Here is an 18304-nt window from a genome sequence, read left to right as displayed (position 1 = left end):
TCTGCCTTCAGCTCCGGTCATGATCCCAGGGTCCTGGGATAGAGCCCTGCATTGGGCTCTCTGCTCAGCAGGGAGTCTGCTTCCTCCTCTCTCTCTGCCTGCCTCTCTGCCTACTTGTGATCTCTGTCTGTCAAATAAATAAATGAAATCTTTAAAAAAAAAAAAAAAAAAGAAGAAGAAGAAAAAGAGGTTCCCAATGGCCAAAGATGAGACATTTTGAGGATCAACAGTAAGGACGACCACGGCAGGTTATCATGTATATTTCAATGCATGAGTTCATAATGGTATTCAAAAAAGAAAAAAAGCTTAAAAAAAAAAAAAAAAGAAAAAACTTAATGGTCATCTGAAAACTGGTAAATACAGATAATAAAACAAGCATTTACCCTGCCATTATTATAGGAAATAAACCTAAGTGTAACCAAATAGTTGATGGGAGGAAGTTTCCCTTTGTACAAGAATTCTAGCTAATAAATGAAAAAGAAAAGTACTAGAATATCACAATTTTGCAACTCCTTATGATGTAATGAATCTAAGGGGTGATCATCAGTAACGACTAATATCACAAAAAAAGCTAACCATGCATTCAATTCTATCCGATAGAATTTTAAAATCCTACCCAAATCTAATCAAGACTTTAGATCTGATTACCAATTTAGAGCTAATTTAAGGAACAGAATAATATGTTAAACAGTATGTCATCGATACAATCAGCAAAATCCCACTGTGGGAAACCATGTAAAACAAATAATCCAGTTTTTTCAATTAATAAATTCCAAGGAAAAAACTAGGAAAGAGAGAGAAAAAATACCTATAGTTTATAAAAGAGATAGTAACTACTCATAATATGTGGACCTTATTTGGATCCTGATTCAAATAAAGTAAAAACAACAACAATGAGAAAGTCAGAGAAATTTGGACATTTACTAGGTTTTTTTATGGAACACTGAAAAAATAAATTAAATTAAATTTTTTAAAAAAGAGTTGGAGGGGCGCCTGGGTTTGCTCCTCCTTCTCCCTCTGCCTGCTGCTCTGCCTGCGTGTAGTCTTTCTGTCAAATAAATAAATAAAATCTTAAAAAAAAAAAAAAAAGAGTTGGAGTCCTATGTTAGGTGTAGAGATTACTTCATTAAAAACTTAAAATAGCTGTACCATTAAAAAAATAAAAATATTTAAGAACTACTGATGCGTATCTCTGGTTGTCACAATGGTGTTTTGCTTGTATTTTTTTAATTTCTTACCTTTAAAGATACATATAGAAATATTTACAGATAAAATGAGATGCTACCTGTGATTTGTTTGAAGTATTCCTGGGTTGGGGAGAAAATGGACGGAAGTATCAAAGGAACAAGACTGGTTGTGAGTGGAAACTGGGGGCTGGAAATACGGCGTTTTCAATTTTTGTTTGTAAATTAAAAGTATCCCTTGGAAGTTAAAAAAAATTGTATCCAGGCAGAAAAAAAAAAGAAGCTCACTTGTAAAAAGATATTTGAACTATACAAAATATATGACTGAGTATTTTACTGCTTTGAATGCTGAGTGGCTTTCTAACCATAAAATAGATGAATTATACAGTAAAGAAAATACTGCTACTTTAAAATAAAAATTAAAAATTTGTGTATGCTTTCAAAAAATCATGAAATAAAATAAAAACTCTGGATGATAATACTTGGAACTTACAGCAAATAAAAGTTTAAAATATTTAATATATAAGGAAATAAGAGTAGCTAACACACTATGCACACTTATAAGAATTTTACAAAAACTGTCTAAGTTATTAAAAATAGAAAAAATAGGGATGCCTGGGTGGCTCAGTCATTAAGCCTCTGCCTTTGGCTCTGGTCATGATCCCGGAGTCCTCAGATCGAGTTCCATGTCAGGCTCCCTGCTCGGTAGAAAGCCTGCTGCTCCCTCTCCCACTCCCCCTGCTTGTGTTCCTTCTCTTGCTGTCTTTCTCTCTGTCAAATAATAAATAAAATCTTTTGAAAAAATACTAAGGGCACCTGGCTGGCAGTTGGTGGACCATGCAACTATTGACCGCCGGGTCATAAGTCTGAGACCCACATTGGGTGCAGAGATTACTTTAAAAAACAAACAAACAAAAAACCCTACTAATATTCTGTAGCCTAATACCTAATTCACAGAAGCCCAAATAGTCAATAAGTATGTATTTAACTTCACAATAATAAAATAATTGCAAATTAAATTTTACTAAGATTTCAACTTATCAAAATAGTGAAGATTATTGTTAATGACTAACACCTGTTGTTGATGGTGTAGCCAAATGGTCGACTTTTTACATAGCTGGTGGTCATGTAAATTGGAAGAATCTTTCTGGAGAGCAATTGGGCAGTATTAGTTGAGGTCAGAAAACATTTATACCTTTGACCCTATTGTTTTGCTTTCAGGAATTTGTAGCGTTATTGCTATCAGAGATACATGCAGAGATGTATGTGCTAGGCAGTTCACAAGTTTTGTTTGTAATAAAGAAAAGTTGGAAGCAGGGAGTTTTGGTGGCACAGTTAGTTAAAGGACCCACTCTTGGTTCTGGCTTATGATCTCAGGGTCTATGGATGGAGCCCTAAGTGGGGGCTCTGTGCTCAGCACAAAGTTTGCTTAAAATTCTCTTGGAAAAAAAAAAAATTCTCTCAGTCTCCCTCCTCCCTCTGCCTCTCCCTCCTCTGCTCTCTCTCCCTCCCTCTCTCAAAGAAAGAAAGAAAGAAAAATTGGAAGCAGCCAAAATCTGGAAAAAAAAAAAAAGAGAGAACATTTAAATAAATTATACAATAGCAATACCTTAGAATAGTAGGGAACCATTAAAGTCATGTTGTCAAGTGGAAAATAACCGATCGACAGGTAAATGAAACTTTAATTGTTGAGTATCCATATAATGAAATATTAGTCAGCAATAAAAAGGAATAAATAACAGAAATATACAACATGAATAAATCTCAAAACATTACGCAGAGCAAAAGAAAAGTTAAACCAAAAAAAAAACCCAGAATATACCATTTGAAACCATTTATATGTAATTCTAGAACAGGTAAAACTTACCTCTGGCAAGGAAGTTGGATAAATGGTTGCCTCTAAAGTGAGCCCTGGGATTGACTTAGAAGGGACATGAGGCAACTTTCTGGGAAGATGGAGATGTTCTGTATCTTGTTGGTATGCATTAACTGGGTATATCATTTTGTCGAACTCATCTCCCTTTAGCTACTGATTTTAGCTCTCAAATCAAATATTAATCCAAAGATTGTAGCTTAATAATATGCTAAAGAAAAAGGTTTCAGTCTTTTTACTTCTCCAGCAGCCAATACCCTCAACGATAGAGTCAGGAGTTGAATCAGGGAGGGTTCAAAGTGCCTTCCACCCACCCAAAAAATGTTATTTGTCCTTAGGAAACAATTAGATATAACCATAACTAGAGAAGACCATTTTACATGGAGACATGAACCTTTGAATGTGTGAGTTTCCACTTAAAAAGGAACAAAGAGGGTGCCTGGGTGGCTCAGTCAGTTAAGCTTCTGTCTTCCGGCTCAGGTCTTGGGAATTCCTGCTCAGCAGGCAGTCTGCTTCTCCCTCTCCCTCTGCCCATCTCCCTTACTCATGCTGTCTCTCTCTGTCAAATAAATAAATAAGATCTTAAATGAAAAGAAGAGGAACAAAGAGAACATTCAGCTGATTACCAAAATTCATCCTTAATATGTGAAAACATAGTTCTGAATCATGGCAATGAATTTTTCTTAATTTCATGAAATTTGACTTCCTGGAAAACCATGCACAATGGTCACTGAAAATTTATTTTAATAACCTTAAATGGAAATGGTTTGATTTAATGGTCTTTTAAACTGGCCTGATGTGAGTATCTGGAAGATGATTGATGCTGGAATCAACAATGTCTGCAAATGAAATTAAAAACCTTCAAGTAATTCCAATAGCAATTAGAAAAAAGAATCAACTCTTTAAACCATTCATTTTAGTTATGAAGTGATGCATATACATTTAAATGCAACAATCACGTGTTTTTGAATTTATATATTATTATTTTATTATTAAGCCATTATTAAATAATAAAAAGTAAATATCTCCCAACCACTCTTCTCACCGTGTTTATTTTCCAAAAGTAGTAAATGTTAACAATTTGTTCCACCTATTTCTATACATGCAATATAATATGTATGTATACACAATAAAAAATATAGGAAGATATGCCCCTGTTATTAAAAGTATTCATAAAGTGTTACTTTTTCTTGCCATTTTAGTGTTACCGCAAGCAGTCACCCAGTTTGAAGAATTGGTTGGTATGGCAGAAGCCCTGCTTAAGGGTGGAGGAACCATGTCCACATCTGCATCCACCCTCTGGAGAGCAACAAACAACTCCTCACCAGACTCATTTGCCTCAACGTGCAGTAATTCTAACTCTAATTCCAGCTCACCAATTTCCTTGAAAGCTGAAGAAGAGCATCATACTGATGAGAAACAGGTCAGTTGGAAAGCCTGCCCTATCTTTGTCTGGGATACAGTAGATACAAAAATTAAGATAAGACTACAAAATGGTTGGGAGCCTGACTGCTTGGGCTGTGGAGCATGTGACTTTTGATCCAAGGATTTGTGAGTTCAAGCCCCATGGTGGGTGTAGAGATTACTAAAAGATAAATTAAAAAAAAAAAAAAAAAAGACTGCAAAATGATCACTGTTTCATCAGGTAACTTTAGGTAACTTTTGGTCATGACCATAACATTGCAATTACATAAAACAATTAACAAATCAAAAAAATATTTGTTTCACAAGTATCCAGTTTAGAAAACTAAAGTCAAATTGCAGTCAATGATGAGGTTATTAAACTAGAAATTTCTAGTTTAGTGATGGGTAACTATGCATTGAGGGTTATAAAATTATATCACTGAATGAAGGTAAATTTCAGCTTCTGCATGCTGGAAGAATATAATATTTTCCTACTTCCCCAATTTCTCTTCAAGAAACAGAAGCTAAAACGACAAGAGTTTCAATAGAATTGGGTATCAGCTTTGCAAAATATGCCTTCCAGAGCTATAATACTAACAATCTAACATTTAGAATATTTGAATATTGGTATATCAGTTTCCTTTTGCTAAGTCACAGATGACCACAAACTTAGTGATTTGTAATAACACAAATGTATTATCTCACAGTTCTGATCAGATCAGATCAGAAGTGTGGTAAAATCAAGGAGTCAGCAGATGCATTCCTTTCTGGAGGCTCTATGGAAAAATCTGTTTCTGCTTCTTTAGGTTATTGTAGAATTCAGTTTCTTGTGGTTGTAGAACTGAGTTTCCCATTTTCTTGCTGACTATAGAGGCAACCCAATTCCAGAGGCAATTTCTAGAGGCAACTACATTCTTTGGTTTATGGGCCATTCTACCACCTTCAAAGCCAGCCATGGAGGCAAAGCCCCTCTCACAATTCCAATCTGACCTCCTTCCTCTGCCTCTTTTTTCTGACCCATTCTTCTGCCCCCTCTTCCCTCTTTAAGGGCTCCTGTGATAAAATTGGGCCCATCTGGATAATCCAGGATAATTTCCCCATCTCAAGGTACTTACCTTTAATCACAACCATATAAGGTCACATATTCACAGGTTCCAGGGATATGGATATCTTCAGTGGGCCACTATTCTGCCTACTACACTTAGTAGGAGGTGTTGAGGATCAGACTCATCCTTAAACCATCCAATCCAGATCACATGACAAGAGCTTGGATATACTCTGGAACAAATACCTCATAAATATTGGGAATTATATCAAAGATAACATTTAACTCTAACCCCTGAAATGTAGACTATGTATTAAAAGCAAAATACATCCCCTTAAAGAATGTTGATTTTGTTTTCTGGTATGTCTTAACTCAATTAGCAATATATTTTTCTGGATACAACTTTCTTTTCCTTTTTCCAGTTTCAACTATTATGTTGTATTTTTTAGTTCAAGATTGAAAAATGGCAGATTGCCCGTTGTAACAAGAGCAAGCCTCAGAAGTTTATTAATGATTTAATGCAAGTACTTTATACAAATGAGTACATGGCCACACACAGCCTGACCGGAGCCAAGTCCTCTACTTCCAGGGACAAAGCCGTAAAACCAGCTATGAATCAGAATGAAGTTCAAGAAATCATAGGTATTATATGGTTGTATTACACTGTCACATGAATTTGAAATTATTTTACCACTCAAGGTTAAGTTATTCTTTCATGGTCTTTTTGTTGTTTATTTTTCTATGAAAGAAAAATCTCAAAATAGCCTAAATCTCTTAATAAATATGGTAAATTTTATAGAAAAATTTACATTAAAACAGTTACTAAAATAAAGCTAAATTTTATTTCACGAAAATTTTGAATTCATGAATTCATAACTTCAGAAAAATGCATCCCAAAATCCTTTCAAACAAAATTTCAGTGAAGAGTTTAGATCTTATTTTCTCTTTCTTATCTTGGCTTTAGATTCCTTATCATTTATTCTAGAAAAATAGGGACTAATTTCCTACTTATGTGTTTTTTAATTTTATTTTATTTTCTTCTATTTAAATTCAATTAATGAACACTTGTGTGTTATTATCTCAGACGTAGAGTTCAGTGATTCATCAGTTGTGTATAACACCTGGTTCTCCTTACAACACATGTCCTCCTTAGTTCTACTTATGGTTTTTAAGTTAATCTCCTCAAATATAATCATCTAGCTATCAAATGATTTTTTGTAAATGTCAAAAAATTGAGGGAATCACTGAATCTGAGCTCTCTGTATTTTAATATGCCATTTCTCATTGGTGTTTGGGCTGTTTTTGCAAAATGGAGACAAAACTGCATTGTGGATTGCTTGATGTTTTATCTCAGTTCATACCTTAAGATGCAAAGGCCTCAAAAAGTGTTTTCATGTGTTATTGTTGTTTTTTACAGGAGTCACAAAACAGTTATTTCCCAACACAGATGATGTTTCAATTAGGAGAATGATAGGGCAAAAGCTAAACAACTGTACCAAGAAGCCAAATTTAAGCAAAAATCTGAACTCTCAGGACATTAAGTAGAACCTTTTGGTAAGTCCTCTCAATCTTCACAATCCTTTCTGTGCGGCAAGAAGATGTAATTCTTTGATCCCTGGAACCGCATTTTGTGACTATTTTATCAGAGAATGTCAGTGGCCCAAGACATGCTAATAGGTGTTTGTGGGGATGGAGGTGAGGACGGGAAAGGGGATTGAAATTGGGGGAATGCTAAATTCAAATACAGATTTTCCTTTTCCAGAACTCCTCAGAGTATTTTATACTCTTACGCCCAAGTGCTCTAGAAATCTCTAAGAAGGCAGTAGAGTGTATGTTTTTCAAATGTGTTTTACTGAAGAACTTTGCTTTTTCTTCACAGAATGCATGTTAATTTGTGGGTGGGGGTAGAAAGGAGTCAAAAGAGGGACATTTGATCATTTAGGAAGTGTTCCTCTAGAACAGGGAGATACAGATCCTAGGGAAGTCTCTGAAGTACATCAGTGGGACTGAACTTAAAATTCCAAACAGTCATTTGTTTTTGGCACCAACTGCTGGCTGGAAATACTGAGGTGTCCCCTCCACCAATCTGCCTCCTGCTTCTCACTCTTTAAATCTTTACACCAGTTGTTATAGTTTGTATTGGTTTGATAAGGATTTTTTTACCAACATGTTTCTATTATACTAAGACAAAGAATTGCTCCTAGGGAGTTTTAAAGGAAATACACTTTATAGTCAGGCCCTGCCCTTAGGCAAAACTGTCCAGTGGAATTTTGTGTTTGCTTCAACCCAATGTGCTGGCTGGTTCACTTGTGCTCATCCTTCCTCTCCATTATTTTTATGGAAAATATGTGGAAAAATGCATTTTTTGTTTTTTAATATTTTTTTATTCATAGAGGTATATGGTAAATATACAAAGGGAGGTTTTTCTTCCATTTTGTTTACTTTTATCTTTGACTTTCTATTTATTTGTTCTCTGCCTAACTCTAGCCACCTTCAAACATCTTATTTGTTTTTATGTTCTTACTGTGTTTTAAATGGGATTAGAGACTTGGGTAATGTATTCTTTCCCACCATCTATCTTCTACCCATTCCTGACTACCACCCCCAACACCCTTGAGGGCAGCTTACAATTTTGCTATATAACGAAGCCTAGGTCTGATGAGGGTCACCAATACTAAAAAAATAAACAAACAAACAAAAAAACCCACTTAAAACAACTGCAGGGCAGGGTCTTTCCCTTGGCTCACCCATACTGGTGACCAACTTGCAGTTTTATACAAGATATGATTGATATTTTTTCTCTTTTTTCTCCCCAACTGATTAAACATTTCAGTAGATTGTGAATTTCACAACTTCCCAGTTGGGAGATAATTGCTTAAATGAGCCATTAGAACGGCTCGTTTTGATATAAGACTACCCAGTCATCCAGATGTAGAATAGCCGAGTTCCCCTGCTAAATGCCATGTAACCAGAGCTCCAAGGGTCTTCTCTATCAGGCTACCCTTTGGAGGACGTTATTATATTTCAGAGCTCTGCGAAGTATTTTAATATCCCAACTTCTGCCTTTTTAATACCTCAGACTGCCAAGAGTACGCATAAAACTCATCTCTGACTATCAGTCAGTCGAGTATTGAAGAGATTAAAGTTAAAAGGGTTTTATATCAGTACTGTTTCTACTTGCAACCTAGTAGTAGTGTTAATAATCACCTGACTACAGCATTAATTCAAATAGAAAAAAGGAACAAATCTTTTGCTAAGAACGCAAAATGTTCTGTTGCTTTCTGGGCCTGAGCCTTACTTTGTGGACAAGTTGCTTGGAATAGAAATGTGTATATTTAGAATCAGAAGTGGAGATAAACACTAGAATGGAAAAATTTTCTTAATTGTCAGGTATCTTTCATTCGAAGTATTGATAATTCCAAATTATCTCAAAAGGACTGAGAAGATATGCTGGGAAAGACAGGGTCACATCCAACCTAATTTAGCCACACTGCATAAATTAGTCCCATATAGCCCCATCTAGTGGAACGCCGCTGTGTTTTTCTCTTTTTGGTCATCTAACAGAAGCCCTAAGATGACAGCACTTACTCAGGCAAATCATACTCCCTCCTCCCTCCACACCAAAAAGCATCCTTTGGAAAAATAACTTTCTTTGCATGACTATTAGCAAGGTAACATGCACTACAAAATCACGGAGATTTCCGCAAATTCCTAGCAACCCCACCAGTGGGCCCTCTGGTAGACTATGGCCTCCACCTAGTGCTTAGCACAAGGTGGCCGCAGGTGGCTTGGACTTGAAACAACAATAATTTCCCAGCTAAGACTCGTTTCTGAGAGGATAAGCACTAAACTCCATCCTTCTCCCCCTTTTAGCTTTTCTCTTTCATTCCTGTGACTGCCCTCAAGTTGCCTGGGGCTCACTTTGCCAAGAGCTTCTGTTGTCAATCTTTCAGGCCTTTCTCCATTTTTTGCTTCTTTCTTATAGGAACTAAAGAAAACTTTATTTATAAGAGTTACAGAATATTAAAATATCACCTCTGTGGGGACACATGGGTTGCTGGGCATCTGCCTTCAACTCCCGTCATGATCCCAGGATCCTGGGATCAAGCCAGCATCAGACTCTCTGATCAGCAGGAAGCCTGCTTCTCCCTCTCCCACTCCCCCTGCTTGAGTTCCCTTTCTCGCTGTGTCTGTCAAATAAATAAATAAAATCTTAAAAAAAAAAAAATCAACTCTATAACATCCCACTAAATAGTCAGACAGCCTTCTGAAGTTTCCAAAGTTGCCTCAGCCAGTTTAATCCCTACAATAATATTACATATGCATATATTCTAACTTAAAGATGACCTAATACAGCAGTGCTCAAGTAGGATGGGAGGAAATTTTGTCCCTTGCCCCTCAGCTAGGGGTTATTTGAAAATGTCTGGAGATAGATATGATTGTCCCAACTGGATGAAACTACTGGCATCTAGTGGACGGAGCCACAGATGTTGCTAAACATCCCACAAGTCATAGGATATTCTCCCCTACAACAAGTATTACCTAACCCAAAATGTCAACTGTGCCAAGATTAAGAAATCTTGATCAAAAATGATTTCCTTACTTTGAAGATAATAAGACTAAACCCTAAGGAGGTTAAATGAATTGCCAAGATTATACGATTAGTAACTATTAGAGAGTCAACATTAGCATATAGTCAACTAACATATAGTTCTTTGCATTTTTTTAAGAAATGTTTTTATTCGTTTTTTAATTTCAGTGTTCTTAACACAAAATGTTATGTTAGTTTCAGGTCAGTTTAATCTCAACAATAATATTACATATACATATATTATAACTTAATGTTAGTTTCAGGTGTACAATATAGTGATTCAACAAGTTCATATGTTATGCTTTGCTTACCTAAGTGTAGCTACCATCTGTCACCATAAACCCTATTGTAATACTATTGACTCTATTCCTTTTGCTGTGCCTTTTATTTCCATGACTTATTCATTCCATAACTGGAAGCTTGTATCTCCCAAACCCCTTACCCATTTTGCCCATCCCTCACCCTAACCCCTCTAGCAACCATCAAATTTTTTTCTCTGTATTTACCTGTATGATTCTGCTTTTCCTTATTCATTTGTTTGTTCTTTGTTTTTTATTTTTTTGGTTTTTTTAGGATTCCACATATGAGAGAAATCATATGGTATTTGGCTTTCTTAGCCTGACTTATTTCACTTAGTATAATATTCTCTAGGTCCATCCATGTTGCCACAAGTGGGATCATCTTGTCCTTTTATGGCTACATTATATTCCAGAGTGTGTGTGTGTACACATACCACATCTTCCTTATCCATTCATCTATTGATGGATTCTTAGTTTGCTTCCATACCTTGTTATTGCCAATAATGCTTTAATAAACATAAGCGTGCATATATCTTTTCAAATTACTGTTTTTGTTTTCTTCAGGTAAATACCCAGTAGTAGAATTATTGGACCATATGATATTTCTACTTTTTAAAAATTTTTTTGAGGAAACTCCATACTGTTTTCCATAGTGGCTGTACCAATTTACCAATTTGTACCAATTTGTATGAGGATTCCCTTTCCTCTAATCCTTGTCAACACTTGTTTTTTTCTGTGTTTTTGATTTTAGCCATTCTGACATGTGTCAGGTGATGTCTCACTGTGGCTTTGATTTACATTTCCTTGATGATTAATGATGCTGAGCATCTTTTCATGTGCCCATTGGTCATCAGTATGTCTTCTTTGGAAAAATGTCTATGCAGGTCTTCTGCCCATCTTTTGAATTGGATTGTTTGGGGGGGTTTCTTGGTGTTGAGTTGCAGAAGTTCTAAATATTTTGGATATTAACCCTTTATCAGATAGGTCATTTGCAAATATCCTCTCTCATTCAGTAGGTTGCTTTTTTGTTTTGCTGATGCTTTTCTTTACTGTGTCAAAGCTTTTTATTTTGATGTCCTTTGTATACATACACATACAAAGGACATACATCCTTTGTATGTCCCCAGAGTCCTTTGTATTTATTATTGCACTAGTCATGGTTCTCCAGAGAAACAGAATGGGATGTATAGAAAAGAGACACTTGAAGGAATTGGCACACACAACTGTAAGGACTGGTGAGTCCAAAATCTGCAAGATGGGCTACCAGGCTGCGGCCCCAGGGAGTTGATGTTGTAGTCTTGAGTTCAAAGGTGATTATGCCTCCATCAGAAAGGACGAATACCCAACTTTTGCAGCAACATGGACGGGACTGGAAGAGATTATGCTGAGTGAAATAAGTCAAGCAGAGAGAGTCAATTATCATATGGTTTCACTTATTTGTGGAGCATAACAAATAGCATGGAGGACATGGGGAGATGGAGAGGAGAAGGGAGTTGAGGGAAATTGGAAGGGGAGGTGAACCATGAGACACTATGGACTCTGAAAAACAACCTGAGGGTTCTGAAGGGGCACAGGGGTGGGAGGTTGGGGGAGCCAGGTGGTGAGTATTAAGGACGGCCCGTATTGCATGGAACACTGGGTGTGGTGCAAAAAAAGTGAATACTGTTATGCTGAAAAGAAATTTTTAAAAAAAGTAATATAATTTAAAAAAAAGGTGGTGTGAAGGCAGAATTCCTCCTTAGTCAAAGGACCTCTGTCTTTTTTATTAAGGCCTTCAACTGCTTGGGTGAGACCCACCTGTATCATGGAGGGTAGTGTGCTTTACTGAAAATCTACTGTATGAATGTTAATCTCATCTAAAAAATACCTTCACAGCAACATATAAACTGGTGTCTGACCAAACAACTTAGTAGGCTAGCCAAGTGGACATATAAAATTATATGTTTTAGGATCAGAAATTCTGGTTTCTAAGCCTGTTCCACCTCTTGATAAATGTGTGGTCTTTGGAAAGTCACTTGACCTCTTCGAATTTTAAGGTGGGATAATAATACTATCTACCTTAGAATGGATCCAGGATTTGTGGAACTTACAGCTTAATAGTATTTAGAGAACTCACTTTAAGAAACACAAAATTATGAATACACAATCAATTACAGCTCTGCATAGGCTCCATGCCCAACAGAGACCTTGAGATCAAGAGTTGTGTGCTCTACTGACTAAACCAGCCAGATACCCCAAAATGACATAATGTTTAAATGTTAACAAATTTCTCAAATGTCACATAATGGAGGGGGAGTTACATAATATTTTTATTAACAGCTCTATAATATTTTTATCTTACTTTTGGGGAGTTGCTTACATGTTGACTGCCTCTTCATTTGACAACTTTGCAATAGAATGAATAAAAAAAATAATTTGGACTATCCTGCAGCATAGTGGATGAAAAATTGCTTTTTTTTTACACTTTACAGAGTTTTCTTTCAAATTCTTAGCTCTTCAGTAGCAATGTAATTTTTAGGATTATTGTCAAATTTGGGGAGACCTTTTTTAAGTTGCTCTGACATCTAAGCTGTAAGACTTCAAGGCATTTCAAGTTTTCTATGGAGTGGATCCTCTTAAATATTCTTTGAATTGACCATTTTCATGTTTTTGCTAGAAGGCACTGCAAAGTGGAAAGGCCACCACTAACATAACCATACATAGATGAGATGACAAAGCACAAAAATACATCCCTTAACAAAATCCTTAACAAAATCTCAGATATGCCCACTGCCATTCCATGGTTACAATCAGAGGAGAAAATATGACTAAGGGACAACTGAAAGGGAAAGACAGTTGTCTTAACTGATTATGGTTGAAATATCTAACTTTTGCAAATTTAACAAAAATAAATATATGTGTAAACATATTGGAAGGTACTCATGCAAACAAAATTTAATTGCTTTATAGTAATCTGCCTCTAACCTAGCTCACTTGGATTTTGTGAATTTTGAAAGAGGTAAACCAGATTTGAAAAACTGCCTGCTATTTAAACAATCAACAAATGTTACTGAAGAATGACAAACAGAATTGTTGATAATCTCTTAGGATGGATGATGGGTATGTGGAGATGGTTCATTTTAATTTGTGGGTTTGAAGTTTTACCTAATACAAAGGTGTTTATAAGTCATTTGAGATAAAAATAAATGTAAATATTGTAATTGTTATCTATGCTGGAATTCCTTCGAATAGATCATAAAATAATTTCTAAGTCACCTCTATAATAATAGTTCTTATAAACAATTTGTATTTGTAAGCAAAAATTTGTAGTAGACACTAAAATAACTCATGTACCTATTAAAAGTACTATAAGAACTCTAACAAAATTTGCTCTTTTTTTTGAAATTTGCTTTTTATAGGTATTGTAGGTAACTGAAATAAAACACCTTCAGTTCTGAATCTAACACTGGATTTTGTTGGAGAATCTACAACCTCCCTGGCTGGGAGCTCAGAGACACGTGGTGACAGGCTGTGAGGCATCTGTAATACTGAGGGCTCTTGATGGAGCAACGAGCTTGCTGAAGAAGCTGCATGTAGATTCCACCATAAATATCAGCGATGCATCAAACCAGAGAATTTCTAGCAGTCAACTAAGCATGCAAGATGGTTTCTTGGACATAATGCATTTTCCTGTCTCCAAATGTTTCTCTGCACAGCTAACTTAACACAATAGAGCTTTCATCATAACAACAAAAACTTCAGCCCCTAAGATTTGTCATTGTCCTTATCAATCACTGTACATTTATTATTACCAATGACTCCCCATTTAAGTTTTTGGATCTTTAATATAAGCACATGTTTGGAAAAGTAAACAGTGAAATAATCAATGTTCATGAACGTAAGGCCAGCAAAATTGGCCTAAAATCTGATAATCCTATCTAACAAAGCAATGGCGTTTTCTCAGTGAAATTAAAGAATTACTCTGTTACCTAAAAATGTATAAAATAAGAATCTCCAGGAAAAATATGAAAGCAGAAAGACCTTTGAATTTTAATGTAGGACTATTTCACTGTACTCCTGAAAAAGAAACAAACCCAGATTTTTGTGAGTATTAAAACAATGCATCAAATTGAAATTTTTTTGTTTACATGCTTCTAACTTTTTATTGCCCAAGTACATTAAATACAGATCTGTAATATAAAACATAAACATCTTTTAAAATACCCTATATAAGATATATCATCCTGTGTATTTGGTTGATTTTATTGCTACACTGCTTAGTTTTAACTGGTTTGATTTCATTGTATCAGAAGAACAAAGAATTGAAAATAAAATCACATGGGTTGTAAAATCACATAAAAAGAAAAATGCCATTTTGTAAATGAATGAAAGATAAAACATTCTTCATCAAGAGGCTTCTCCTGTGATGTCAGATTGTCACACATGACAACTTTGCAATAACAAGCCATGCTTCTTCAGTTACAAGGTCATGTCTAAACTTGGAAAAGAGGATGCATATAATAGTTGGGAAGTTCAGAACTGTGGATCCAGGGAACATTCCATAATGCTGCTTGATAACAATGTGGTCGTACAAAATAAATATGATTAAGGAAATAACTTATGTGAACATTTGCTACTTTTACCTAAGTATAAATAAATCCCATTGGAAACATAAAAAAATTATTTGCTCGTTTCTTATTAAGGTGTAAAGTCCAGGAAATGATCCTTTTCTGGGCTGTTTGCTTCTCCACCCACACATTCAAAGGCATAATCATTATAATGACCTATGTGACTCTGGCTTGTCTTCTAAAGCGCCATACAAGGTAGGATATAGAGACAATATCCAAGATAAATGGGTATGCTATGTAGGATATATACACACTATTCAGGAAGGTTAACATTTTTTTTAATAAACATATATTTTTATCCCCAGGGGTACAGGTCTGTGAATCACCAGGTTTACACACTTCACAGCACTCACCAAATCACATACCCTCCCCAATGTCCATAACCCTACCCCCCTTCTCCCAACCCCCCTCCCCCCAGCAACCCTCAGTTTGTTTTGTGAGATTAAGAGTCACTTATGGTTTGTCTCCCTCCCAATCCCATCTTGCTTCATTTATTCTTCTCCTACCCACTTAAGCCCCCATGTTGCATCACCACTTCCTCCTATCAGGGAGATCATATGATAGTTGTCTTTCTCCGCTTGAATTATTTCGCTAAGCATGATACGCTCTAGTTCCATCCACATTGTCGCAAATGGCAAGATTTCATTTCTTTTGATGGCTGCATAGTATTCCATTGTGTATATATACCACATCTTCTTGATCCATTCATCTGTTGATGGACATCTAGGTTCTTTCCATAGTTTGGCTATTGTGGACATTGCTGCTATAAACATTCGGGTGCACGTGCCCCTTCAGATCACTACGTTTGTATCTTTAGGGGGAAGGTTAACATTTTTATTGAAAAATAATGATTTCACTGAGATACATGTGATTTCCTTTTAAAATAACTACTTTGTAGTGTGTTTTGCCAACTAAATGTAAATAAAAGTTTCTTTGCAAAACAACTATTATTCAACTAGAATTTCTACTTTTTTTAAAGATTTTATTTATTTATTTGACAGACAGAGATCACAATTAGGCAGAGAGGCAGGCAGAAAGAGAGGAGGAAGCAGGCTCCCTGCTGAGCAGAGAGCCCAATGTAGGGCTTGATCTCAGGACCCTGGGATCATGACCTTAGCTGAAGGCAGAGACTTTAACCTACTGAGCCACCAGGCGCCACTAGAATTTCTACTTTTAGATGGGTTGGTATTTTTATAGATAATAGAATATATATATTCATTCTAATTCAGCTTCATATACTGGTTCTAAATGAGTTACAAATAAGGGGTGTCTGGGTGGCTCAGTCAGTTAGGTGTCTGCCTTTGACTCAGGTCATGATCCAGGGTCCTGGGATCTAGCCCTGCATTGGGTTTCCTGCTCAGCAGAGCCTGCTTCTCCCTCTTCCTCTGCTGCTCCCCCTGTTTGTGCTCTCTCTCTCTCTTTCAAATAAATTCTTAAAAAAAAAAAAACCTAGTTATTAATAAGAAAACTAATGAAACTAAGATGTGCCCCAAAAGCAATCAATATATATGTATGTGTACATGTATGCATATTATATATTCACATACATACAAATTTAGAATATGATTGAAATAGAACCTTTAATAGTAGAGAAAGGAAGGTTTATTCAATAAATGATACTGAGGTAACTGGTAAATGAAAAATAATTATGTTCCTACTTCAAACTATTTTTCATAAAGAATTCCAGATTAATAAAATACAAAAGTTGGACTGAGATTAAAAAAAATATATGTGAATGTTTTTATGTTATCTGAAGGAGAAAGACTTTGTATATCCACAATAATCACTCCTAAATCTCAAAGAAAAACTTACTAATATATGATTTTCTACATTATAGTTACATTAAGATTTTTACCTAGTAGGGATCCCTGGGTGGCTCAGTCAGTTGAAGTTCTGCCTTTGACTTGAGTTATGATCCTGGGGCTCTGGGATCCAGTCCAGAGTTAGGCTCCCTGTCCTGGGGCGGAGGGAGGTGCTGCTTCTCCCTCAACCTGCTACTCACCCCTGTTTGTAGACACTCTTTCACACTCTTTCTCTCTCTCACAAACAAAATCTTTTTTTTTTTTTAATTTTATTTCTTTATTTGACAGAGAGAGAGAGAGAGACCACAAGTAGGCAGAGGCAGGCCAGGGGTGGGGGGGTTGGGGGGCGGTGGAAAGCAGGTTCCCTGCTGAGCAGAGAGTCTGATGCAAGATTCAATCCCAGGACCCCGAGATCATGACCTGAGCTGAAGGCAGAGGCTTTAACCCACTGAGCCACCCTGGCGACCCTCTCACAAATAAAGTTTAAAAAAAAAAAATATTTACCTATTAGATGGAATCCTTAAAAAAATATATCTATATATCTATAGATATATATTTTTTTACCTTATAATGGACACTGTGGTCAGTATTTTCATCTGTTCTATGACATCATTTTTCTCATGAGTATTTTTTACAGGACTTGAACTCACAACCCTAAGATCAAGACCTGAGCTGAAATCAAGAGCCAGGCACTTAACTGACTGAGTCACCCAGGCACCCTTCCTCTAGATGAATTTTTAAATCCTTGTTTCAACTTTTACTCTCAAAAACAAAAATGCTAAATTTGAGGGGGTGGATTTTCCTTAAGTAATTTTGTAACATTGGGGGAATTTCTCTTTACAAAACTGATTCTTCCTGGGGTACCTTCAACTCAGGTCATGATCCTAGAATGGAGCCCTACAATGGAGTTCTTTGCTCAGTGGCAAGTCTGCTTCTCTTTCTCCCTCTCTCTCTGTGATTCTCTTACTCTCTCACTCAAATAAATAATTCTTTTTTTAAAAACCCTCTTAGAGCACTTGATCCAAGTATTAACACTTATTTATTTTGCCCTAGAAGAAAAGACATTTATCCTGCCCTGTACGCACCTACTACTCATTTTAAAAGTCCTCCCTGATTTCCAGATTATGTTCCTAAACTTTGCCTGTGGGGAGTTCTCGCTTGCTGCAGCAAGCTAAATGTACTTGGTTTATTATGACATAGGCAGGTCACTGATGTTCCTCTATTGTTAGAGTTTTAACAATTTGAAGGGGCTACCTAGATTCTGCTGAGATTCCAGTTTCCATACTCTTTAATACGATAAGAATGAGCACATCTGAGAATCTTTGGGTCTGCACCCATTCAAAGTCACTTTACCCATAATGGTGAGATAAGTTTTACACTGAATCTTAGCTCTGAGCTTTGTTAAGCTTTTGGCACTAAGCTTATTTTTGATTCCTAGGATTAAGAAAAAAACTTTGGGGTTTGAGTATAGGTACTATCTTTTATCCTTTTGTTAAAGA

General features: G+C 36.0%; 1 protein-coding gene across 4 annotated transcripts in view; it reads left to right on the top strand.

Annotated features, from left to right (window-relative positions):
* BEND6 (BEN domain containing 6) overlaps positions 1-15636 on the top strand; it is a 51875-nt gene extending 36239 nt beyond the window's left edge. For 3 of the 4 annotated variants that reach the window (XM_059400221.1, XM_059400222.1, XM_059400220.1), the window contains 4 exons: positions 4260-4480; positions 5956-6148; positions 6924-7060; positions 13795-15634. In XM_059400221.1, coding sequence (XP_059256204.1) covers positions 4260-4480; positions 5956-6148; positions 6924-7051 — 542 coding nt within the window. In that variant the 3' untranslated portion in view covers positions 7052-7060; positions 13795-15634. Of the gene's footprint in view, positions 1-4259; positions 4481-5955; positions 6149-6923; positions 7061-13794 lie in introns of all 4 variants that reach the window. The other variant, XM_059400223.1, reaches the window with a different exon arrangement.
* Positions 15637-18304: the final 2668 nt, after the last annotated feature.

This window comes from Mustela nigripes, chromosome 5, assembly GCF_022355385.1.
Source record: "Mustela nigripes isolate SB6536 chromosome 5, MUSNIG.SB6536, whole genome shotgun sequence".
Lineage (NCBI taxonomy): Eukaryota > Metazoa > Chordata > Mammalia > Carnivora > Mustelidae > Mustela > Mustela nigripes.
Note: the sequence above shows the minus strand (reverse complement) of the source record. Positions and strands in the feature narration are given on the sequence as shown.